General features: G+C 37.6%; 1 protein-coding gene and 1 long non-coding RNA gene across 40 annotated transcripts in view; one reads left to right on the top strand and one right to left on the bottom strand.

Moving 5' to 3' along the window:
- The window catches only part of LOC145507181 (uncharacterized), a 349,446-nt gene that overhangs the window by 163,976 nt on the left and 159,971 nt on the right, over nt 1–25,499 (bottom strand). The window lies entirely within an intron of this gene.
- The window catches only part of LOC145507178 (uncharacterized), a 127,902-nt gene that overhangs the window by 70,183 nt on the left and 32,220 nt on the right, over nt 1–25,499 (top strand). For 14 of the 39 annotated variants that reach the window (XR_014054644.1, XR_014054654.1, XR_014054655.1 and 11 more), the window contains 2 exons: nt 7,682–7,737; nt 10,942–12,729. The exons of 7 other annotated variants lie outside the window; for them this stretch is intronic. Coding sequence is in view for 2 of the 32 variants with exons in the window: in XM_081493154.1 (XP_081349280.1) it covers nt 7,682–7,737; nt 10,942–10,974 (89 nt within the window). In the remaining 30 variants the exon portion in view is untranslated. Of the gene's footprint in view, nt 1–96; nt 1,365–7,681; nt 7,738–10,941; nt 12,730–16,652; nt 21,013–25,499 lie in introns of those variants that run through there. 18 more of the 39 variants (XR_014054652.1, XR_014054666.1, XR_014054657.1 and 15 more) reach the window with 3 other exon arrangements.

The raw sequence follows: 25,499 nt of genomic DNA, 5'->3' as shown, positions 1-25,499 counted from the left end.
CATAAAAACACTTAGAGTCATACTTAGAACTTAAATATAATTAAATAAGTATTTTCTTTTAATTACTATTTGGGAAAATTTTTTGATCTATTATAGGAGGGGGTGACAAAGGATGAGATGGTTGGATGGCATCACCGATTTAATGGACGTGAACTTGGGCAAACTCCAGGGGATGGTGAAGGACACGGAAGCCTGGCATGTTATATTCCATGCAATCGCAAAGAGTTGGACATGACTTGGCAACTGAACAAGAACAACATTTCTAAAACAGTTGAATTCAGATTCTTTACTGTAAATTTCATATATCAGCTATAGTTGATAAAAATGATTTCATTTCTCTAATTACAATGTGAGAAACATAGTTGTAATCACAGTGCCTTAAACTTTTCTATAAACTATTCCTCACCAAGCATATGGAACAATTTTTACTATATAGTTCACTTTTTATAGCTGTATAAATATTTACTAGAATGTATTCAAATTTGATCTCTTTTGTTTTGCTTGCTAAACTGTCTTGGGCAAGATTTTGTTTGTCAATCAAAACCTAAAGAAGTAAATATATACATATGTGTGTGTATATATACATATCTATATGTACACATGTGTATATACGATATATATATACACCATCAAAATTATGTTTTAGAAAAGATATGAAATCTCTCCAATGCCACACTGTTCCTCCCAAAATTATCCTTATAATCCCATTCTCCAGAGGTTTGTTACATATTCTCCATGGTCCTGCATGTGATATGTCCATATGCATGCATACATGATACTTTTTTCCCGTAAAATAAGGATTATGCCATTTGTAATAGACTTTATGGTCTCCTATGTTTTTTTCATAATATACAACATACATCTTACTATATTAATCCATATAGATTTATCCTCGTTCTTTCCTTTTCATTTTTTGGTTAAAATTCAGAAGCATGTAAAGACATGTACAGTTATGTATGTAAATAAATATATGCATAGTGAGCATCCAGACATCCACTACTCAGCTTGAGAAAAAGAACATTGCCAGTACATTGGAAATCCTATCAATGCCTTTTTAAATGGTTGTAATGGTTAGTTTGGCTCAGATCATGAACTCCTTGTTGCCAAATTCAGACTTAAATTGAAGAAAGTAGGGAAAACCACTAGACCATTCAGGTATGACCTACATCAAATCCCTTATGATTATACAGTGGATGTGAGAAATAGATTTAAGAGACTAGAACTGATAGACAGAGTGCCTGATGAACTATGGACAGAGGTTTGTGACATTGTACAGGAGACAGGGATCAAGACCATCCCCATGGAAAAGAAATGCAAAAAAGCAAAATGGCTGTCTGAGGAGGCCTTACAAATAGCTGTGAAAAGAAGAGAAGCAAAAAGCAAAGGCGAAAAGAAAAGATATTCCCATCTGAATGCAGAGTTCCAAGAATAGCAAGGAGAGATAAGAAAGCCTTCCTCAGTGATCACTGCAAAGAAATAGAGGAAAACAACAGAATGGGAAAGACTAGAGATCTCTTCAAGAAAATTAGAGATACCAAGGGAACATTTCATGCAAAGATGGGCTCAATAAAGGACAGAAATGGTATGGACCTAATGGAAGCAGAAGGTATTAAGAAGAGGTGGCAGGAATACACAGAACTGTACAAAAAAGATCTTCATGACCCAGATAATCACAATGGTGTGATCACTCACCTAGAGCCAGACATCCGGGAATGTGAAGTCTGGGCCTTAGAAAGCATCACTATGAGCAAAGCTAGTGGAGGTGATGGAATTCCAGTAGAGCTATTTCAAATCCTCAAAGATGATGCTGTGAAAGTGCTGCACTCAATGTGCCAGCAAATCTGGAAAACTCAGCAGTGGCCACAGGACTGGAAAAGGGCAGTTTTTATTCCAATCCCAAAGAAAGCTCAAACTACTGCACAACTGCACTCATCTCACATGCTAGTAAAGTAATGCTCAAAATTCTCCAAGCCAGGTTCAGCAGTATGTGAACCATGAACTTCCAGATGTCCAAGCTGATTTTAGAAAAGGCAGAGGAACCAGAGATCAAATTGCCAACATCTGCTGGATCATCAAAAAAGCAAAAGAGTTCCAGAAAAACATCTATTTCTGCTTTATTGACTATTCCAAAGCCTTTGACTGTGTGGATCACAATAAACTGTGGAAAATTCTGAAAGAGATAGGAATAGCAGACCACCTGACCTGTCTCTTGAGAAACCTGTATGCAGGTCAGGAAGCAACAGTTAAGACTGGACATGGAACAACAGACCGGTCCAAATAGGAAAAGGAGTAGGTCAAGACTGTATATTTTCACCCTGATTACTTAACTTATATGCAGAGTACATCATGAGAAATGCTGGGCTGGAAGAAACACAAGCTGGAATCAAGATTGCTGGGAGAAATATCAATAACCTCAGATATGCAGATGACACCACCCTTATGGCAGAAAGTGAAGAAGAACTAAAAAGTCTCTTGATGAAAGTGAAAGAGGAGAGTGACAAAGTTGGTTTAAAGCTCAACATTCAGAAAATTAAGATCATGGCATCCGGTCCCATCACTTCATGGGAAATAGATGGGGAAACAGTGGAAACAGTGTCAGACTTTTTTTGGGCTCCAAAATCACTGCAGATGGTGATGGCAGCCATTAAATTAAAAGATGCTTACTCCTTGGAAGGAAAGTTATAACCAACCTAAATAGCATATTAAAAAGCAGAGACATTACTTTGTCAACAAAGGTCCATCTAGTCAAGGTTATGGTTTTTCCAGTAGTCATGTATGGATGGAGAGTTGGACTATAAGGAAAGCTGAGTGCCAAAGAACTGATGCTTTTGAACTGTGGTGTTGGAGAAGACTCTTGAGAGTCCCTTGGTCTGCAAGGAGATCCAACCAGTCCATCCTAAAGGAGATCAGTCCTGGGTGTTCATTGGAAGGACTGATGTTGAAGTTGAAACTCCAATACTTTGGCCACCTCATGCGTAGTGTTGACTCATTGGAAAAGAACCTAATGCTGGGAAGGGTTGGGGGCAGGAGGAGAAGGGGATGACAGAGGATGAGATGGCTGGATGGCATCACCAACTCGATGGACATGAGTTTGAGTAAACTCCGGGAGTTGGTGATGGACAGGGAGGCCTGGCATGCTGCGGTCCATGGGGTCACAAAGAGTTGGACATGACTGAGCGACTGAACTGAATTGAACTGAATAGTTTTATGTCTCTGTGTGTGTGCTCAGTTGTGTGAAGACTCTGTGACCCCATGGACTGTAGCCCGCCTGGCTCCTCTGTCCATGGAATTCTCCAGGCCAGGATATTAGAGTGAGTTACCATTCCCTGCTCCAGGGGATCTTCCCAACCCAGGAATCGAACCCAGGTCTCCTGCATTTCAGGCAGATTCTCACCATCTGAGCTACCAGGGAAGCCTGTTTTCATGTCTACCCCTTCATTGAACCATTCACTCATCAGTAGATGTATAAGCTGTTTTAAATTTCTGCTATTACTAACGTTGTAATAACCACATTCTATTTTATTTTTACATTCTCATGAAATCATATCTATAGGTTGGATTCCTAGAATTGGGATTTCTAGATAACAGGAAATGTATGTTTCAGATTTTAATAAGGAAAATTCATTTTTCAAAAATTTGCACAAATTTATACTTTCATCAAAACTTTAAAGCTGGGACTTCCTTGGTGGTCCAGTGGCTAAGACTCTGTGCTCTCAATACAAAGGGCCTGTGTTCAATCCCTGGCTGGGGAAATAGATCCCACATGCTCCCACTAAGACCTAGTGAAGCCAAATAGAAATAATAAAATTAAAAAAAAAAAAAAAAAAACTTTAAAGCTTATTTTACCATACCTCACACTTGTTCAACAGTTATTGATATCAAACTTTTACATTTTTCTAATCTGATTAGAAAAATATCGTATTTATTTTGATTTACATGTTTTAGCTGGTGAATTCAGCATCCTTTTGAATTTTATTTTTGTACTTCTTTGGTGAATTATCTATTTATACCCCAATCCTGTTATTCTAATGATTTGCATGTTTCCTTATTAGTTTGTAGGAGTTTTTAGTAAAACAGATGTAAATCATCTGTCTGAGTCAGAAGGATTATCTTTTGGGTGTGATTTAAAAGTTTTTTTTTTGTTGTTCATCATTGAATGCATGAAGGCATATGTGCCTTGAAGCTCAAGAATGAATATTTAATAAACCATCTTTTCACAATTCCATTTTCTCACAATATTTTAACATCTCACAGCAAGATTATTTAAAGAACATGGACTACTGAATCTAAAATTGTATTTGCCATTTTGAGTTTCCATTCCTCAACACCCACCTGCATTTTAAGTCATGCATATTTGCACTTAATTATTTTCATTTTCATAGACAGAAGGTTAAATTGCTAATTGTTGGGAACCTGACAGTCTGAACTCTGAACTACTGTGTATAACATAAATAAGCTACAAGGATATACTACACAGGGCATATAGCGAATATTTTATAATAACTATAAATGGAGTACAACCTTTAAAATTTATTAATCATCATGTTGTACCACAGAAACTTATATCAACTGCACAGCAGCTAACCTCAAAAAAAAATTATAGTCTTTGAAGACCATCTTAGAGTTGTGTATCTAGCTTTCCCAAGAGGCAATTTATTACTATACCAAATAAATCACTGTATAGAAGCTATGTTCCTAAGTAAAGGGAAAATTACATTAAATTACAAAAGTCAAGACTTCAAATCACCTTTCTTAAAAGTTCTTATGTACACCTCTAATGATCTCTTGATATATTGTATTTCTGGAGTTCTTTTGTTAAGATAGAAACTTTGGATGTGATGGAAAGGTGATAAATATCTTAGGAAAGCTGACAATATTTAAAAATTACCTAAATACTCTGTTGTTGTTTAGTTGCTCAGTCATGTTCTATTGTTTTGCTACCCTGTGGACTGTAGCTCTCTAGGCTCATTTGTCCATGGTATTTTCTGGGCAAGAATGCTGGAGTGGTTTGCCATTTCCTTTTCTGTGGGATCTTCCTGACCCAGGGATCAAACCTGTGTCTCCTGTGTTTCCTACATTGCAGGTGGATTCTTTACCACTGGGCCTTTGGGGAAGCCCTTAAATAATCTATTGTTAATATAAATGAATATTGTTAATATAAATTCTCCTGTTAGAAAGGAAACTATATTTGACTTTATTCTTACAAAAAATTTTAAAAAAGGACACACACACTTTTGCAAAATGTATTAAATTAGAACCATAGGTAACTTTCCCTTTTCCTTTCAAAAATTTAAAAAAAAATTTTTTAATTGAGGTATAGTTATGATGTTGAGCCAATCTCTGATTACCATTTTACCTTTTAAATTTATGCATTATGTATCTTTGAGAAGCAAAAAATCTCTCTTATTGGTAGCCTGTAGATAGAACAGATACTCTGTTATTTGAATTTTTAAAATTTCTAACTTTACTAAAATTTTATTTTGGCCTACTATCTATAGAAAAAAGAAAGTATAACATTTTGAGACATAGAAAAAATTTGATTTATAGTTTTCTGAGATTATAATATGCTTGAAGGTAATTTTTTAAAAAATGTTTTAATATATTTAATGTTTTTAATATGTTAGAAAAGAAGTGTGGTCTCTATTTTTTTTTCACCCTCTGCTAATTGTATTCTGTTTGTTATTTAGTTCATATGCATGAAATAACTCACCCTTGGCAAGAGTTTTTAGCTGGGCTCAGCTTTTTGTAAGCCAAACAATTTTGAAAGAGGATGGGCATTCTTTAGCTCCAAAATGTTGACTCTGGATTCAGCAGCTACTAAGTAATAATAGACTACCCACTGACTTAAAGGTCAGAATCATAGAATGATTAGAACATCATGATTATGTGAAGAAAAAACGTTGCATCATTTAGTGCCAAGTTTGAATTAAATTGTGTTCTGTGACCTACTTTTCTTAGATTCATTTGGTGTCTATGAATAAAACATGTGCCAGTATTCTCTGGAAACTACTGGTCATTATTTAAAATTTGAAGGATTTAAAGAAATCATATATTAATGAATCTTACCTTCCTGACAATACTAACAATGGTTAATTTGTCAAAAACTATATGATAAAAAGAATGGGAAGCCCCAGAAGAACATTATAGTGTACAAAAACTAAGACAAATAATTTTACTGGAAGCCTTAATGTAGTCAAGTATTATAAACTTCACTAGTACTTATACAGGTTATACTGGTTGTGTTATTTTGTTTGTGTATACATATACATATATATGCACACAAAATATAATACATATATATAAAATAACAAGTGAATATATAGTTCAAATGCATAAAATTTATCTTTTTAGGATACAATTCAGTGGTTTTTAGTATATTCACAGTTGTACACCCTCACTAGTATTTAATTTCAGAACACTTTCATCACCCCAGAAAGAAACCCTGTACCATTAAAAGTCACTCCACAATGCTGATTCTCGATATAAGCCTCTGAATAGACTGACCAAGAAAGAGAGAAGACACAAATGCAGGTTTTAAAGGGATAGTAAGAGGATATCATTATCTTTATCATTATTATTATGAACAACTTTGTCAATAAATTTGAAAATTTAGATGGAATGGACAAATGCCTAAGAAAACATAATTTACTAAAAGTAAAGAGAGAAAAAATATGGAAATCTGAAGAATCTTATAACTGATACAGAAAATGAATCCCTCATTTCTGTCAGTGAACTAAGTGTTGGATGTCAGCTCCCATGTGCCCTTGTCAGCTCGGCACACTTAGTGAACATGCTGTACAACTGTATGTGGCAGCCTGGCCTTGGCCTTCTCCCTTTTTTCTCCCTCCCCCACTTAGACTCAGTTAATTTACAAATACTGCCAAGTGCCTCCAAAGTATATCTTGCAACTGCCCTCTTCTTTTCCACTCCTTCCACCTAAGCCTGGCCACCATCATGTCCCACCTTGACTCCTTTCCCCCTCTAGTCTATTCTTCATACAGCAGTTGAAGGGATCATCTTAAAACTTAAAGCAAATGACATCAATCTCCTGCTTAAATTCTTCAGTGGCTTCCCTTTTCATTAAGAAACAAATCCAGACTCTTTACTATGAGCCACAAGGCTCGGCCTGATCTGATCCAGTCTATGTTTCTAGCCTCAACTTGGGCACTCACCTCTTTGCCTTCTCTGCTCTAGCCACATTAGTCTTTGTTGTTGTTGTTCAGTTGCTCGGGTGTGTTGACTCTTTACGACCCCATGGACTGCACCACGTCAGGCTTCCCTGTTCTCCACTATCTTCCAGAGTTTGCTCAAGTTCAGGTCCATTGAGTCACGATGCTATCTTATTTCACTAGTCCTATTTCAGTTTAATTAATCTGTAAATATCTTTCTTGCCTCAGGTTTTTGCATGTGCCAGCCCTTCTTTTTTGCGATAGTAGAAATAACTGGTATTTGTTTTGCGCTTGCTACATACTAGAGACTGTTCTAGGTACCTTCTATATGCATACATTTAATCCGCACAACAGCAGTATGGAATGATACTATCATGTTCCATATTTTACAGATGAGGAAACAAAGACACAGAGAGGTTAAATAAATTGCCCAAATCCCCACAGTTTGTAATTAATGACACCAGGATGAGCTTTTCCACTGTGTGTAATAGCAGCCCCTTCTCATCCTCTAGGTCTTGGCATATCGACCCTATCCTTGGGGAAGCTGTCTCTGGCTACCGAATATAAGGTAGGTCTCATTGTAGGTCACCATCTCAGCTGCCAGTCTGTGTACTTCATAGTACATACTATGACTTACTGTTATTTATTGTTTTTCCCCTGTCTTTCTCATTAGAATAAAAGCTCCACAAGGACAGGAACTTACTATGGAAGCATTAATGTGCTCAATTCTTTAAAATATAAAATAATGAAAGAGAATACTCTTTCAACATCTAGCACATTGCTTTGCCACAATAAGCACTCAGTACATGCTACCAAAGCAATAAGAATAGTATATCTTTCCTATTCAGATACTTACCTGCAGAAAATAATTAAATCTTTTACAATTTAAAACTAAGTGAAAAAAAAAATACTACTGAAATTACTCCTCAGCCAAGTTAGGTGTTTCCAGAAAAAATCCTGCCTATGTTCAAATTACTGTAAGGTAACCAGACAGATAGTAAGGAATGTGTCTAAGTTGTCTTTTCTTAAAAAGTCACCATGAAGTTTTTTCTGATTCTGGACTAGATTCAGTGGTGTTAGTAGTAATCGTTATTTCAATTAGTTAGGAAATATCTAGTATTTTCTTTTTGGTTGAGTGACTTAATTTAATCTGATGTTCAGTCAGATTTCTTATCCAAAGTGGCAGAAATTAACTGACTATTTGAAGCAAAGGGGATTTATTGAGAGGACATCAGGCTCACAGGACGAACGGAAGACTAGAGAATGGGAAGCTTGGAATAGACAGAAACCAAAAGGTCGCTAGAAATGAAAAGCCAGGAGCAGACCTACAGTCACTGCTTTATCACTGGGTGGGCTAATCAGGGTGCCACCTCAATACTGCCCTTGACCCCTGTCCTTGCATTGCTCATGAAATACAGAATCCCATGATAATGCTTTGGATTAACCTCATTCATGTGCCAGGTTGCCAAGTCTCAGTTCTGACATTTAAACTGCACACAGTTAATTTCCCAGAAGGATACTGGAGATGTAAATGCTGGGAAGACAAAACCAAGAATGTCTTTTATATTTGTGTAGAAGAAACCAAAAATGTGTGTTTTCATCTTTTCTTATTTTTAGATTTTAGAATTTTAAAGTCTATGTTAAAGACATAGACTTTATCCAAACACAGAGATTAGAACATTAGAAGGGACTTTATTCTTCCTCTAGCCAAACTCTCTTATTTTGACATAGGCATTAAACAATAAAAATAAAAACCCCTGTGTACTCTCATTGAATAGCAAAATACATAATGAACATTTGTGAGTAAGTTATGGGTGACATGAGCTTCTCAGAATAAAAAGCCTGGAATACATCCTTGATCTTGGCAGAAGTAGAGAGGTGTTTCATTCAAGTCATGATACAATCATATTTTCAACTACCAATGGCCTCTTCACATGGTTTTCCATATCCATGAGTTTAATTTTGGACATAATGAATTTGAACTCTAACTCGACATGTCTAAAACCAAACTCATCTCTTCCACACTTGCTACGTCTCCTGTTTTCCCAAACCAAAAACCCTGGACTCAAATATGACTCTCCCATACTTCCCCCCAGCATGCAGTCATGTCATCAAATTCTGTCCAGTCTTCCTCCAAACTGCTTTTCAAATCTATAACCTTCTCTTCATCCCCTCTTACCAGTGTCTTGGTTCAAATTCATGACATCTGCATTTCTCACCACTGAACTTATCTTCCAGTTTTCATTAATTTTTCTAGGTCCCACAGGCTTTCTGTTTGAGGCCATGGTTACAGTTCCAGCCATGTATCCATCGCTTCTTCCCATCTCACCTGAACAACCTGACCTCAATATATCCTGATTTTTCATGTGCCTCAGATTTTTATGGTGCTGATTTTTAATTAGTTAATTTTTCTACCTGCTTCTATTACTCCTGTTCTCTTAGTTTGACTGCTAAACTTCTACTCCAGCCTTCCAGACTTTGTTTCATTGAATTTTTCCTGAAGATCTTCCCACACCAGCCATCACTATCCCCAACTAAACTCAAGCATTTCCTCTGAACTCCCTAACACTTGTACATACTTCTCTAGACTGCTTACTTACTCTCATTTGTTCATGAGTCTATTTTTCCTTTCAGATTGGGACCAGGGACTGTGGCTCATTCACAGTTGTGTTTTCTCACCACATTCATTTAGTGCCTGGTATGCCATAGGCAGCAAAACATGTTTCTTTAATAAACGAATGAAGCATGCCTCACTGAATGAAACCCCTGGATGAAAATGAGGCCCTTAGGAAACTCTAGAAGTTGATAAAGTATGCATTCATCCTGACCCTGTTATGCCTGTTACCCCAGTTATGTGGCTGCACCCAAGGGGAGGAACTTCAGGAAAGCAGCCCTCATCACATCTCAAGTTCTGGGCCCTTTTTTTTTGCTCTCCCTAATTCTTCTTACCTTATTGCATTTGTCTAGAATGCAAACTGCCTTTAGCTCCCATTTCTAGCCTCCAGCTTGTCTCAAAGTCTTAGCAATGGCCTTGGTTCAGTTCCGAATCTCAGTGTTTGCCCTTACAGAACTTATTCTATCTTCTCCATGCTTTTCCAAGAGATTACACCACTGCATGATCCTCTGACCCCTGGACCATGTCTCAGTGCTGGCCCTTGTGGTCCACATTGCTTTGGGGACTAAAGATAAGGACATTTTAGGCAATGCCAAAATGAGTATCAGTTTAATTTCAAGGAAAAAATTTAAAAAAAGAGAGTCATGGGAGAGAGTCCAGAGTGCAACTTGGCCAATTTTATCTAGAAGCACGTCTTTGTTTTAAAGTCACTTTTCATAGTCTTGTGTATACATATCACTTGTGTTCACACACTCACACGTTCTTCTGTTCATTTATTCCTTTGAGCACTTACTGAGCTCAATCACTATGTTAGGTTCTGGGATAAAATGATATGAGAACAAATATTTTCCCTGCTCTTCAGATTGCTCATAATCTGGGAGTAAGAGTGCCGTGAATGACAATTACAAATAATAAAATAGATGTGTCAATATAAATAATCACAGGGACTTCCCTGGTGGTCCAGTGGTTAAGACTTTGCCTTCCAATGCATGGGGTACAGGTTCCATTCCTGGTAGGGGAACTAGGATCCCACATGCCTCGTGGCCAAAAAACCAAAACATAAAAACAGAAGCAATATTGTAACAAATTCAATAAAGACTAAAAATATTCCACGTCAAAAAATCTTAAACTAAAAACAACTCTATATTTCCAATGCAGGGGGCACAAGTTCAATCCCTGTTCCAGAAATGAAGATCCCATGTGCTGCTTGGCAGAGAACAAACAAACAAACAAAAAAACAGGTTCAATAGCAGCAGAGGAGAGGAGGTCTGCAGTCTTAAACTTGGAAAGCAGTTCAGTTCAGTTCAGTCACTCAATCGTGTCCGACTCTCTGCAACCCCATGAATTGCAGCACGCCAGGCCTCCCTGTCCATCACCAACTCCCGGAGTCTATCCAAACCCATGTTCATCGAGTCGGTGATGCCATCCAACCATCTCATCCTCTGTCGTCCCCTTCTCCTCCCGCCCCCAATCCTACCCAGCATCAGGGTCTTTTCCAATGAGTCAACCCTTCGCATGAGGTGGCCAAAGTATTGGAGTTTCAGCTTCAACATCAGACCTTCCGATGAACACCCAGGATTGATCTCTTTTAGGATGGATTGATTGGATCTCCTTGCAGTCCAAGGGACTCTCAAGAGTCTTCTCCAACACCACAGTTCAAAAGCATCAATTCTTCGGCGCTCAGCTTTCTTCACCGTCCAACTCTCACATCTATACATGACCATTGGAAAAACCATAGCCTTGACTAGACGGATTTTTGTTGGCAAAGTAATGCCTCTGCTTTTAAATATGCTATCTAGGTTGGCCATAACCTTCCTTCCAAGGAGTAAGCATCTTTTAATTTCATGGCTGCAGTCACCATCAGCAGTGGTTCTGGAGCCCAAAAAAGTAAAGTCTGACACTGTTTCCACTATTTCCCCATCTATTTCCCACGCAGTGATGGGACCAGATGCCATGATCTTAGTTTTCTGAATGTTGAGCTTTAAGCCAACTTTTTCACTCTCCTCCTTCACCTTCATCAAGAGGCTCTTCAGTTCTTCTTCACTCTCTGCCATAAGAGTGGTGTCATCCACATATCTGAGGTTATTGATATTTCTCCCGGCAATCTTGACTCCAGCTTGTGTTTCTTCCAGCCCAGCATTTCTCATGATGTACTCTGCATATAAGTTAAATAAGCAGGGTGACAATATACAGCCTTGACGGACTCCTTTTCCTATTTGGAACCAGTCTGTTGTTCCATGTCCAGTTCTAACTGTTGCTTCCTGACCTGCATACAGGTTTCTCAAGAGACAGGTCAGATGGTCTGGTATTCCCATCTCTTTCAGAATTGTTCACAGTTTATTGTGATCCACACAGTCAAAGGCTTTGGCATAGTCAATAAAGCACAAATAGATGTTTTCCTGGAACTCTCTTGCTTTTTCGATGATCCAGCGGATATTGGCAATTTGATCTCTGGTTCCTCTGCCTTTTTCTAAAACCAGCTTGAACATCTGGAAGTTCACGGTTCACGTATTGCTGAAGCCTGGCTTGGAGAATTTTGAGCATTACTTTACTAGCATGTGAGATGAGTGCAATTGTGCAGTAGTTTGAGCATTCTTTGGCATTGCCTTTCTCTGGGATTGGAACGAAAACTGACCTTTTCCAGTCCTGTGGCCACTGCTGAGTTTTCCAGATTTGTTGGCATATCGAGTGCAGCACTTTCACAGCATCACCTTTGAGGATTTGAAATAGCTCAACTGGAATTCCATCACCTCCACTAGCTTTGTTCATAGTGATGCTTTCTAAGGCCCACTTGACTTCAGATTCCAGGATGTCTGGCTCTAGGCGAGTGATCACACCATCGTGATTATCTGGGTCATGAAGATCTTTTTTGTACAGTTCTTCTGTGTATTCTTGGTAAGCAGTACCTGACTAAACCCCGAAATAATAAATATTTCATGCAATGCTTTCCATAACCTTCCCACTCTATCTTTTCCAATTTTATTTCTTTATGCAATTATACACTCTAAACTCCAGCCATATGTGAGACTCCTATGGAAAATGTTCATCAGGAATTTTAGATGATTTTTATTTGGGGAGGGTCATGTTCTCATAGTTAAATGTATTCCAAACGCTGCTATGGCAGCAGCTTGTGCATTCTATAGTCTTGTAATCCAAGGTCATGGGGTACAATTGATTTTTTTTTAGGGAGGAAATTTGATAGGATACCTTTGTATTAAATATAGTCAACCTTCTACCAGCACTATGCATAATCCCAAATGGCAAATAATCTAAATTTTGTTTCACAGATAATTTAAAAATTGTGCATAGTTAGATTTAGAATGCTTTTTTTGCTTTTCTACTCTACCATCTGTCATAGGAGGTATACCCTATAGGTTTCCCCTTTTTAAAGCCGTCAACATTTAGACTTTTAAATTAATGACAGTATTGATAGGTTTCTGATGGATTATGAGGAAGGAAGCCATCTAAGAGCTAAAATTTGTCTTGCATGATCCCCATATGAATTACCAAATATATATACACACACACACACACACACACACCCATATATATATATATATATATATATATATATATATATATAAATGGCTGTTTTGATTGTTCTCATGTGTGCGTGTCTGGATATATGTCATCAAGATGTGAACAACTTGCAGAAAAATAAGCTCTTACCAAAGAAGTCTATGGTACATGCAATACCAGTGTTCACAAGTGTGTCTTAGAACCAACCTTTGGGTGGAGTTATATCACTGCCAACGGTTCAGGTGTTGTGGTTTATTCTAACACTTACTGTCACTTTGAACAATTAAAGTTGTTTGATCCAACGTTAGAAGACTGTGTTTCATGAGAATCAAGACAACATATACTCTAGCTGTCTGGGCCAGCAGCATGCGTCAGACCACAGACAGATTGCCAGCCATTTCTTTCCGGTTCCTGTTTTTGTCTGAAAAATGGCAATGTTTGGAATTGAAAAAATAGTTGTAAAAGCCCTTAAATGTGATTCTGTATAATCAAGGTAAAGAAAAGCATACTTTGTTCCATCCTCAAATATGAAAGTGTATACAGTATTACTTCCTTTCTAAAAGAAATTTAATTGTATGTGATGAACTGGCACAGTTACTCCCTCTCCCTTCATGTTTTCAGCCTTTATCAGAACACTGCCTCTCCCGCCTTGGATGACAAGCACGCTCTAGTTTCCCTTTGCCTGAGATGCTCTCCTTGGTAACTCACTGCACTGCTACCTCTATGTCCTCGTTTTAATCTCATGCTTCACCAAATGCAATCTGACCCTGCTCTCAGAACGCTGCTTAATCAAAACTTGCCAATCTCCCAACCCCATTTGCCACTTTCAGGTCATCATTCTATCCACGTTTTTTTGAAGTCTTCAACACCACCTAGTTAAGCACTCTTCCCTTGGCTATTAAACCTCAGGTATCTTTCAGTCCTCTTTTCCCCCTTTCTCTCTGACTCTCAAATTATATTTGTGCTTAGAGCATTTCTCAAGTTCCTGCCTTTGACACTCTTCTTTTCTTCCTCTATATGATCACTTGACAATCTTATTTTTTTCCACAGCTTTTTTTTTTAAACCCTGAAAAGAACTTAGAAGCAATAAATGTGCATTATAAAAATACATAGAATGCAATGGACTATACAGTAAAATATTAGTTGTCTTCCCCCATACTTTTTTCTGTATATTTATATCTATCTATATGTGTATATATATGCTACTTTTCTGTCTATAATATATTCATACATATATGTATTTTCATGTCTATTTTGTTATGAAAGTTGAATCATATTAAATATTGTTCTACAACTTGCATTTTTTTCTTTACAACAAATCATGAATATCTTTCCTAATTGATGCATATGTGCTGTGCTTAGTTGCTCAGTCGTGTCTGACTCTTTGCAACCCTATGGACTGTAGCCCACCAGTCTCCTCTGTCCATACCAGGCAAGAATACTGGAGTGGATTGCCGTGACCTCCTCCAGGAGATCTTCCCAACCCAGGGATCGAACTCAGGTCTCCCACATTGCAGGCAGATTCTTTACCATCTGAGCCGCCAGGAAGCCCAACTGATACATGTGGAGCTATCTAATTCTTTGAAAGGCTTCAAAGTATTTCACAGTATGGAAGTATCATATTTCTGAACTCCATAGGGATGTATCCACATGGTTATTCCACCAGCTAATCAAATGCAACAACAACAGAAATTTTAATTGTTGTATTAACAATTACAAAAAATTGTATTTACAATTGTTAATTGTTGTGTATTTCTAAATTGTATTCCATACTTTGGCCAGTAGTGTCATCCTCCTTCCGAGTATGTAACTTGAGCACTAGCACTGATGTTACCCCTAAGTCACAGACATAAATTTCACTGTCTACAGAAACATCCCCCTGGGTATGCCAGAGATGCTTCAGATGCTGCATACCCCAAATGGACTCTTCATTCAGTGACATAACTCTACCTTAGAGTTGGTTGTTTTACATCCCATGTCACTGAATTTGTCCAATGTAATTACCTAAATATCTCTTTATTTCATTCTACCTATCCTTCTCTCATCACTATCTTAGTAGACTTCACAATGTTTCATCCAACCTATTTCAATAGACTCTGTCATTACCACTCTCTCCTCACACCTACCCACCTTCTCTCCCCTCCTGCCTATCCATTCACCAAGCTTTCATCAATATGCTTCCCATCTGCTCTTTTCTGATGAGTAGATCTACCAGCTGCCACACAGCTTAATAGCTTAACTGATTCCCATCTACACACAGAATAAAGTTCATGCTCTTTAGCTTGCAATGCAGAGATTTTTATCCCCTGCCCACCTCTCCAATCTCATTTCCCGTTAGTTCCCAGTTCCCTGTTGCAATCTGTGCTTTTGCAAAATACTTAAACACATATGCACACATACAAGCACACACATGTGGGGAGAAGTTTTTTGAGACCTCCACATACTTAAAAATTTTAATTCCCCTGTGTGAGATAGGCTCTGCACCGCTTTACCTCGAAAACTCCTATTTATTCTTCAAAGTCCTGCTCAACCACCACCACCATTTGCTCAATGGAGTCTTCCATCATTCTCCCCAGACACAATTACTTTTCTTTGTAATTTGTAAACTTTGTTGACACATTATTTTGTAAAGTACTATTGCATATTATTTTATTTGTATGTATTATTTATCTATTCACTTTATGTCACCCCTAGTGTTTTGATAGTAGGGACAAGATATTAATTTATATTTATATATTTAGTATCTATTGCACTGGGGCACATAGTAAGTACTCAGTAAATTTTTATTGGGGTAAAATATGTAAGGATTTTATTTCTTTGTCTTCCTCAGCATCTACATCCAACCAGATAACATCTCTTTACAATGTCACCTCTTCAGTTATATTGTGTCCGTTTCATCTCTTTGCTTTCCCACAGCCATTTGCATAGTACAGGAACCCATCCCCTTTCCCACATGCATTCAGCAGCACCTGTTAAATATGTGTGACCCAGGGAGTATGACATTGTGGAAAACATGGCGCCTGGCCTGGAGGTGCTTGTGACAACTCAGCAGACAGACAAATAAACCAATCACTGAAGTAGCTTCACCACTGGTTTTGCCACCATGTTCTTCCTTTAATCTTGTGTACCCTTCACAGTTCCATTAGAGTACTCCTCATAACTCTGAATCATATTACTTTTGAGCTCAAAATCCAGTAGCTTTCTATTTATCACAGAGTAAAGATTCACCATTTAGATGAGCAGTCAAGACTCTATGCTTTTTCCATCCTACTTCACATCTCTCCTTTCCTCTCCACTTCCTGATTTTGCCCGTTCATCAGAGATTAATTCACATTATGTCTTTTCCTTAGAAAAAAAGCCTTTGACTATGTAGATCACAACAAACTGTAGAAAATTCTTCAAGAGAGGGGAATATCAGACCATCTGACCTGCCTCCTGAGAAATCTGTATGCAGGTCAAGAAGCAACAGTTAGAACCGGACATGGAAAAACAAACTGGTTCCAAATATGGAAAGGAGTATGTCAAGGTTGTATTGTCACCCTGCTTATTTAACTTATATGCAAAATATATCATGCGAAATGCCAGACTGGATGAAGCACAAGCTGGAATCAAGATTTCCAGAAGAAATATCAATAACCTCACATATGCAGATGACACCACCCTTATAGCAGAAAGTGAAGAAGAACTAAAGAGCCTCTTGATGAAAGTGAAAGAGGAGAGTGAAAAAGTTGGATTAAAACTCAGCATTCAGAAAACTAAGATCATGGCATCCGGTCCCATCACTTCATGGTAAATAGATGAGGAAACAATGGAAACAGTGACAGACTTTATTTTGGGGGTGCTCCAAAATCACTGCACATGGTGACTGCAGCCATGAAACTAAAAGACCCTTGTTCCTTGGAAGAAAGACTATGACCAACCCAGACAGCATATTAAAAAGCAGAGACTTTACTTTGGCAACAAAGGTCTATCTAGTCAGAGCTCTGGTTTTTCCAGTAGTCATGCATGATGTGAGAGTTGGACTCTAAAGAAAGCTGAGTGCTGAAGAATTGATGCTTTTGAACTGTGGTGTTGGAGAAGACTCTTGAGAGTCTCTTGGACTGCAAGGAGATCCAACCAGTCAGTCCTAAAGGAGATCAGTCCTGAATATTCATTGGAAGGACTAATGCTGAAGCTGAAACTCCAATACTTTGGCCACCTGATGTGAAGAACTGACTCATTGGAAAAGACCCTGATGCTGGGAAGGATTGAAGGCAGGAGGAGAAGGGGACAAAAGAGGATGAGATGGTTGGATGGCATCACTGACTCAATGGACCTGAGTCTGAGCAAGCTTTGGGAGTTGGTGATGGACAGGGAAGCTGGGCGTGCTTGCAGTCTGTGGGGTCTCAAAGAGTCAGATATGACTGAGTGACTGAACTGACTGATATCTTTTCCATGAAGTCTTCCAGGATCCTTCTAGGAATAATTAGCATGCCGCTTCTTCTTTTGTTACAGCATTAATGTGAATCCTTCTTTGTGTTATGATTATTTATTATAAGTCTATCCTCATTATTGAATGGGACAGTAGTAAGATTTGGAAGGTTTTTTCCTTTCTTGCTTCACAAAATTAATACCAACAGAAATACAGTGGGCTTTTGAATTTGAAGGTTATTTCTTATTCAATTTGACGATTTTTTCACTCTCCCCGTTTACACAGTTCTCAGTGATATTTCTGCCTATGAGCTTTACAGAATCAAATGCCATGAAGGCAAAATTTATATTTTATAAAGGATATGATTATTTTATAAAATAAAGTCACACCAAATTTAGCCAGTGATCTAGAAAGGATATTATTGCCTAGAGCCACAGTGAAATCACATAGCAGCAAACTTTCATTAATTAAGAAATTATTGTAGTGTGGTAATCTCAAATGCAAAATAGTATTACAATAGAGTATATGTATCACACTTGCCAAAATGAATTAATATTGCTTACTCTTTTGATTAAAAGATCAAAGATTTTTAATCATGTCTTTGCACATTTTGCATGTGATCCGCTGAATCCAGTGATAAGTGATAACAAACCTATCGTTTATGTAAATGTTCAGAAGCTTGGCAGTAAGGAAGCTTGGATTAGCTCTTATGGAGGAATGAAGTGTGCAAATATGTAATCTTTTCACATGCTTGCAGGGAAGGATAATTCTTTTTTTTTCCAGTTGAGAGCCCTTTACTGATACAAAAGTGATTTTATATTGCTTTTCCATCTTTATTTGATACATTGGCCTACAGGCCAGATTACTGAAAAGAGTCACTGTGAAGCTTAAGTATAAACATGGAGAGCTATGGGTGAATTATATGATAGAGATGAGTTTGCTATGCTTACTACAGTTAAACTTAAATGTTATTCATTAAGATACACTACATTTTTCACTATTAGAGATCAGATTTTCTTTCAAGATGTGTTTTTCTTTAATTAATATTTTCTTCTATTTTATTTAGAGGCAATTCAGCTGTTGTGAGGAAAAGAACTTGGAGTCCAATTAAACTTCAATGTTAATTCTGGCTCTGGCACTTACTAACACTGTGACTTTGGGCAAAATACTTATATTCTCTTGACTTAAGTTTCCTCATTTGTGAAGCCTAAAAGGATTGTGAGGATTAAATTAGATAAAATATGTAAAGCGTCTGGCACAGCACTTGGCCTGTGATAGGCCATCACAAGTGGCAATCACTAGTATTACTAGCAGCAGCAGCACAGGACTGTGTTCCCTAAACTTTATCTTTTTTGTTATTGTGAACTGGGGAATGGAAAAACCTAGGCTAGAATCTGAATTTTTAGGTCTGGCTTTGCCTGTGTTACCAATCTTTTAGTACTTTATAGTTTGTTACTCTGTCTAGCACCTAGGTCATATCGGGTTGTCATGATGATGTAGATAACATTCCCAAGGTCATTTTAGTTATGTTTTAAGTTGTAAATGTGGTTTATGCAGTGTGGAGTGTGGAAGTATCAGTACCCTTTCCTGCTCATCTGTAATCCCACTGCTCAGAGAGGATCACTTCTATCTCTTCTCAAACCACATATGTGCATACATATTTTTGACCAAAATGAGATTATATATATGACATGTATTCACCATTATAGTATCATACAGTACATTTTCACTGCCCTAAAAATGTTCTGTGCTCTGCCTCTTTATATCCTTCCCCCCAACCCCTGAAAGCCATTAATAACCACTAATCTTTTCACTGTCTCTATATTTTTACTTTTTCCAGAATATCATACTATTGAAATAATATAGAATGTAATCCTTATAGACTGACTTCTTTCACTTGGAGATATACATTTAAATTTCCTCCATGGCTTTCCAAGGCTTATTAGCTCATTTCCTTTTAGCACTGAATAATATTCCATTGTCTGATGTACCACAGTTTCCTTATCCGTCACCTCCTGAAGGACATCTTGGTTGTTTCCAGGTCTTAACAATTATGGGTAAAGCTGCCATAAACATCTGTGTGCAGGTTTCTGTGTGGATATAACTTTTCAACTCCTTCGGGTAAATACCAAGGAGCTCAATTGCTGAATCATATGGTAAGAATTTATTTAGTTTTGTAAGAAACTGTCGAACTATCTTTCAACGTGAATATACCGTCTTGCACCAGCAATTTTCACCAGCAATAAATGAGCGTTTCTGTCGCTCTGTATCCTCACTAGCATTTGGTCATGTTAGTGTTGTGGATTTGGACTGTCCTAGTAGGTGCATAGTGGGCCATTAGAATGTTGATTGCAAGGTTTATCATCTAATTTGGGGTTAGCACTCTGTTATTCAGATTTTCTTTTATGTCTTTAAGTGGAGCTTTATAATTTTTGCATGTAAATCCTGTATAGTTTTGTGAAATTTCTTTCTGTTTATTTATTTGTGTCTACTACCATCAATAACACAATTTCATTTGCATTTTCTAAGTTATCTTTTGTGTCTGACAGTTATTGTTTTTATATATTTCTTTTGTTCTGATTATCTTACTGATCTCCAGTTATAGATGACACGATATAATCAAAATAATAACTAAATCTCTTCGTATGGAAACTTATACTTCTTATCTGTGTGCATTCTTGAGAACTTCTGAGACTACAGACTCTTCTTTCATCCATCTGGCGTGAATTCAGCTCCGTCCATTTTAGCTGCTGTCCTCAAATCTATGGCTGCATTCCATGCTTCTCTCCAGAACTTGAGACTCATTTATTTATTCATTCAACAAATATTTATTGAGCGGTTATTGTGAACTAGACCCTGTTCCAGATATATCTCTGGGATAGTAAAACAACTAATTCCTAAGAAAGAATGTTCTACTTAGAATAGCACTGCTGTTTTGTTATTATAATGTTTAAGTTTTGAAAGATAATGCATTTGATTACAAAGAACTTACAGTTTCTCAAATAGTTTATATTTGTAAAATCATGCCCAAACCACATTTAACCAGCATCTTAGAATGTGTTTTGAGGCCCTTACTGCTCGTTTGATCCTGGAAACATGTGACCCTTTTTCACATGTTTCAATTTCAAATTTGTGGTAAAGTACTCTAAAATGTAATGCTGTTTTATCAAAAGGCTGTATGATGTTAACTGTCATGAGGATTTAATTCAGTGATCATGAATAAATGTGATAAATCTTTTATTTGCATGGTTAACCATGAGATTTTAAGTTGAAGATTAAATTCTATCTTTTATATTTTTCCACTGGGTTGCTTCGATGGTTTATCTATAGTCAGGTGATTAGCTCAACTTCATACCTCTAACAGCATTATTTTAGAAATAGCATTACTAGTGGGAAACAAAATCCCAAGAGTTTAGGAAGAGGTCATCTAAAAAGTTTCTAATAATAGAAAGACAAGTTGTTTATAAGCTACTTTGGTTATTTTGTAAGGAGAGAGAGTCAAAAGACAAAGGTTTAGATTTCAGATCTACAGGGAACATGACTTGAGGGAGAGTTACAGCTTTTCTCTTCAGCTATAAGATGAGAGGAAGTGTATTTGCTCTTCTACTTCAGAGGAATGTCAGGAAAATAAAACATGAAAAACCTTATAATCTCCTTGTTATTGTAGAATGTTAGGAAAGATCACCAGTTTCAACCTACTTTTCAATGCAAGAGAGCCCATTTTCAGTTTTTCTAACAGGGAGACAGATATCTAGTCTCTGCTGTGTATTACCAAAATCAAAAGTTATAAAGGAAGTATAATATTAAGAATGATAATTATTAATGCGTTTGTGCATGCTCAGTCATTTCTGACTCTTTGTGACCCCATGAACTGTAGCCCTCCAGACTCCTCTGTCCATGGGATTTTCCTGGAAAGAATAGTGAAATCAATTGCCATTCCTTTCCCCAGGGCATCTTCCCAACCCAGGAACTGAACTCCTGTGTCTCCTGCATTGGTAGGCAGATTCTTTACTGCTGAGCCACCAGGGAAGCCCACTTTAACATACGCTAATGATAAAAGCTGAAATGGAGGAAATCATCTTGATTATCAGTTATTTCTTTATAAGATACTTTAAGGGCTCATGGAATTTTCTAATGTCAAATCCTCTGGAGACAAAACCAAGTGACATAGAAGATACAAATAACATAATATATTTAAACTGAGTCCTAGTTATTGCATGCTTAGAAATATTTCTTTGCCAAATAAAGAGATTGATTTTTTGATGTTTAAAATAACTGTGTTACTTTAGCAACTATAAAAATTTTCTATTCCAATGTAACTCAGAAGAGAGAAAAAGTAAAAAGATTTTGAAAGCAAAATATTTGCTGTCAGTGGAAGTATCAATACATCAGAGTTTTGCTTTATGTTCTCAAAATGAAAAAAAAAAAACTCACCAAACAGTCAAAGTACTATCATGTAGAGAAAATGCTTAAAGTACTAAAAGCATTAATCATGGCAAGGCTCACCTATTACATATTGACTGAGTCTATCAGAGAAATGGGAATACAGAACGTGTAGTATTTCCATCATGGAAACTATTTAAAATGGGAGGCATGAGATGCACAGAAGAAAAACTTTGTTTTTCTTGTTTCAACATCACTAACATCATCCTTCCTAGATATCAATCAATAAATAAAATACACAGCACACTGAATGTAAATGAGTTTTTCATGGTATTTCTCCCACAACTGAATAAACAAACAAAAGGCTGTTTCCAACTAGACTGTCTCCTTAAAAACATTTATTTTGTATTCCTTAAAATGCTTTTGTGCAAGGAAGATTTGCCTAATTTAGTAACTTGTTTCTACCTCTTGGCTCATATGAAGTACCCCCTTAGTGCTTTCTTTCCTTTTGGTGACCAAAAGTTATCAAATACCATCAATTATTAGTGAATAGTCTAAAATATTGTATTTTCTTAAAATTATGCACATTTTCTTTATAGCATTTCCTAAAAACTATCCTGCGTTCTTAGAAAAAAGCGATGAATCTTTATCACTTCTTAAAATGGTTTCAGAGAAATAAGCTGGAAATTTCTTAACTGCCTTTTTCTTTTTAAATGAAATACATCCTGTCTGAAACAGAATCAGCAACAAACTAAAAGCAAGAGCTTCAGGATGACTGAATTTAAAACTATTTTACATTTTTTAAAAAAGGTAGTTCTGAACATATCAGGTGATAAGCTTCAGTATAATAATAGAAAACCCCCTTCAAGGTGCTGTGGTAAGCCACAATAGCTTTTAAAATACCTGTTAAACAGAAAGATGTGGCTCAGGGTAGTGGTCAGTGTCTGCGGAATTAGAAATTCTTAGAGTTTCAAATAATCAAATCATAGAATTGGTGAGAACCAGTATTTCTATATGGCAACTCAGCTTGTAGGATTTTACAGCTGAATGGTGAAAGAAAAATACTTTAATAGCTGCTTTAAAGAAATTGTGACTCTATATACTTTGGCAGAAACAGTAGGGAACTTAAATTGCATGAGGTTTAGTCCCCTTGGTGCTAGTTCCCTAAGAAGGAGACAATGCGGTGACCATCATCATTGAGGAGGTCCAGAGCTGATCCCTGTGGGTTTGGGAGCAGCTGCTGTTTCCTCACTTCCTTCCAGGCTTCAAGTTGTCACTGACTCATTAGGGTAAAACTTCTTGCATCAGTGGAAGAAGTAGCAGCCTAGCAGAACTGCGTTTTCTTTGATATGAACCTATTATCAACCAACTAGTGACAGATAAGTATTTTAACGATCACCACTGCAGAGAAAGGTAGAGCATGGCAGCCATAGGTGGAGAAAAGTTCTGTAGAAGAAAATAGGACAGCGTAGAATGGTGCCACCATTTGTTGCCCCCACTGAGAAACCTGGGTGGGTGACAGTCATGCTTAGTGCCTTACTTTCCTGATACCCCACATCCAGATATTCACCAGATACTGATACTGGAGTATCCACTTTTTTTTCTTTCCGTGCTTTCCTGGCATCAAATCAGCCACCATTATAGCTCACCTGGCATTTCACAACAGCCTCCTTCCTGGCTGCCACCACTTGCTTTATCCAGTCCATTCTCCATATGACAACTAAAATGATCTTTCTAATAATCTTTCAGTAGTTTCACGTGGGCGTCAGCATAAAGTCTGGATTCCTCATGTGGCTGTAAAGCCCTTCCTGATCCAAACCTTTCTGCTGAAATATTTCTACAGCTTCACCTCTTTATGAATTTCTGATATTCTGGTTCTCAGAACAAGTGACGTTCTTACCTCAGGATCTTTGCACATTCCCTGCATGATCTGCCTCCTGCTTGTATTCCCAGGTCATCTCATACCACTGTCACATCACTCCACATGGGTCTTCAATGCACCGAGCATGTTTTGACTCACAGCTGCTTGTGTTTTCTCTAGTTTTAATGCTCCTCCCTAGCTATCATGTGACTTCAACATGTTATACTCAATAGTGAACGTTGCTCAGTTGTGTCCGACTCTTTGTGACCCCATGGACTATACAGTCCATGGAATTCTCTAGGCCAGAATACTGGAGTGAGTAGCCGTTCCCTTCTTCAGGGGATCTTCCCAACCCACGGATTGAACCCAGGTCTCCTGCATTGCAGGTGCTTTCTTTACCAGCTGAGCCACCAGGGAAGCCCATTACACTCAATAGCTGTATGGAAAATCAAAATGAGAGAGTTTACACACATACTTCAAGCACATCTTGAAATATAGATTCAAAAGTTCAAAGCTCTGGGCTTCTCTTGTGGTCCAGTGGTTAAGAATCCACCTTGCAATGCAAGAGACACTGGTTCAATCCCTGGTCCAGGAAGATCCACATGCTGTGGAGCGACTAAGCCCATGCATCACAGCTACTAAGCCAGTAGCCCATGCTCTGCAACAAGAGAAGTCACATCAGTGAGAAGCCCATGCACCACAATGAAGATTAGCCCTTGCTCACTGCAACTAGAGATAGCCCGAGTGCAGCAGTCAAGACCCACCACAACCAAATAGATAAATAAATAAATTTTCAAAAAAAGAAAGTTCTAAGAAGCCACAGTGGAAAACTGATATATAGATCACTAAAAGGGAAGCAATAGCAAGACTCTTCTTGAACTGCTTTTCCACAGCTAAGAGGCTGAGACAGAATCTAGACAGGTTCTTCAGGTAGCACTAGTAGTTGTGAAAATTTTCCAGTTGATGAATTGCCTATACTGTAAGATGCTTAATGGTCCCTGAACTATGGGTGCTTCTAGACCAGTGAGGGAGGCAGAGATGTTCACTGCCAGCTGGGAGGTCTGTTCAGTAGCAGCCACTGATCACTGAGCTTCTATCCTGTATTGTGTTCCCCTGCATCATCTCCAGACCTGTATTTCTAACCACATATTGTAAATTACTACTTGGGGGTCCCATGGGTGTCTCAGAAGACTCTACCTGTCTAGAACAGAATTTGTTATCTTTCCCACAAAATCTGCTGCTTTTCCAACATTCTCTCTCCCAGTTAATGGCACCACCATCTGCTCAGATACCCAAATAAGAGATCCAAATGTTTGTTTATACCTTACATTCTCACCATCCACATGCAGCTTCTCATCCTCTCCTGTTGATACCACTTTCTTAATTTCTTATTAAGGCTCAAATCCATTTAATTCTCTTTCTCCTCACCACCTCTCCTTCAATGAAAGCTGCACTTATTTCCAAATTATAACAGATCCGTAACTGATTTCGCTCATTCCAATCTTACCTTATGCTCATTCATTCTCTGTAAGACCCTATAGT

This window comes from Giraffa tippelskirchi, chromosome 5, assembly GCF_054371585.1.
Source record: "Giraffa tippelskirchi isolate mGirTip1 chromosome 5, T2T-mGirTip1v1.2.pri, whole genome shotgun sequence".
In the NCBI taxonomy this organism is placed as follows: Eukaryota; Metazoa; Chordata; class Mammalia; order Artiodactyla; family Giraffidae; genus Giraffa; species Giraffa tippelskirchi.
The sequence above is the reverse complement of the archived record's forward strand: the minus strand, read 5'-3'. Positions and strand labels throughout refer to the sequence as shown.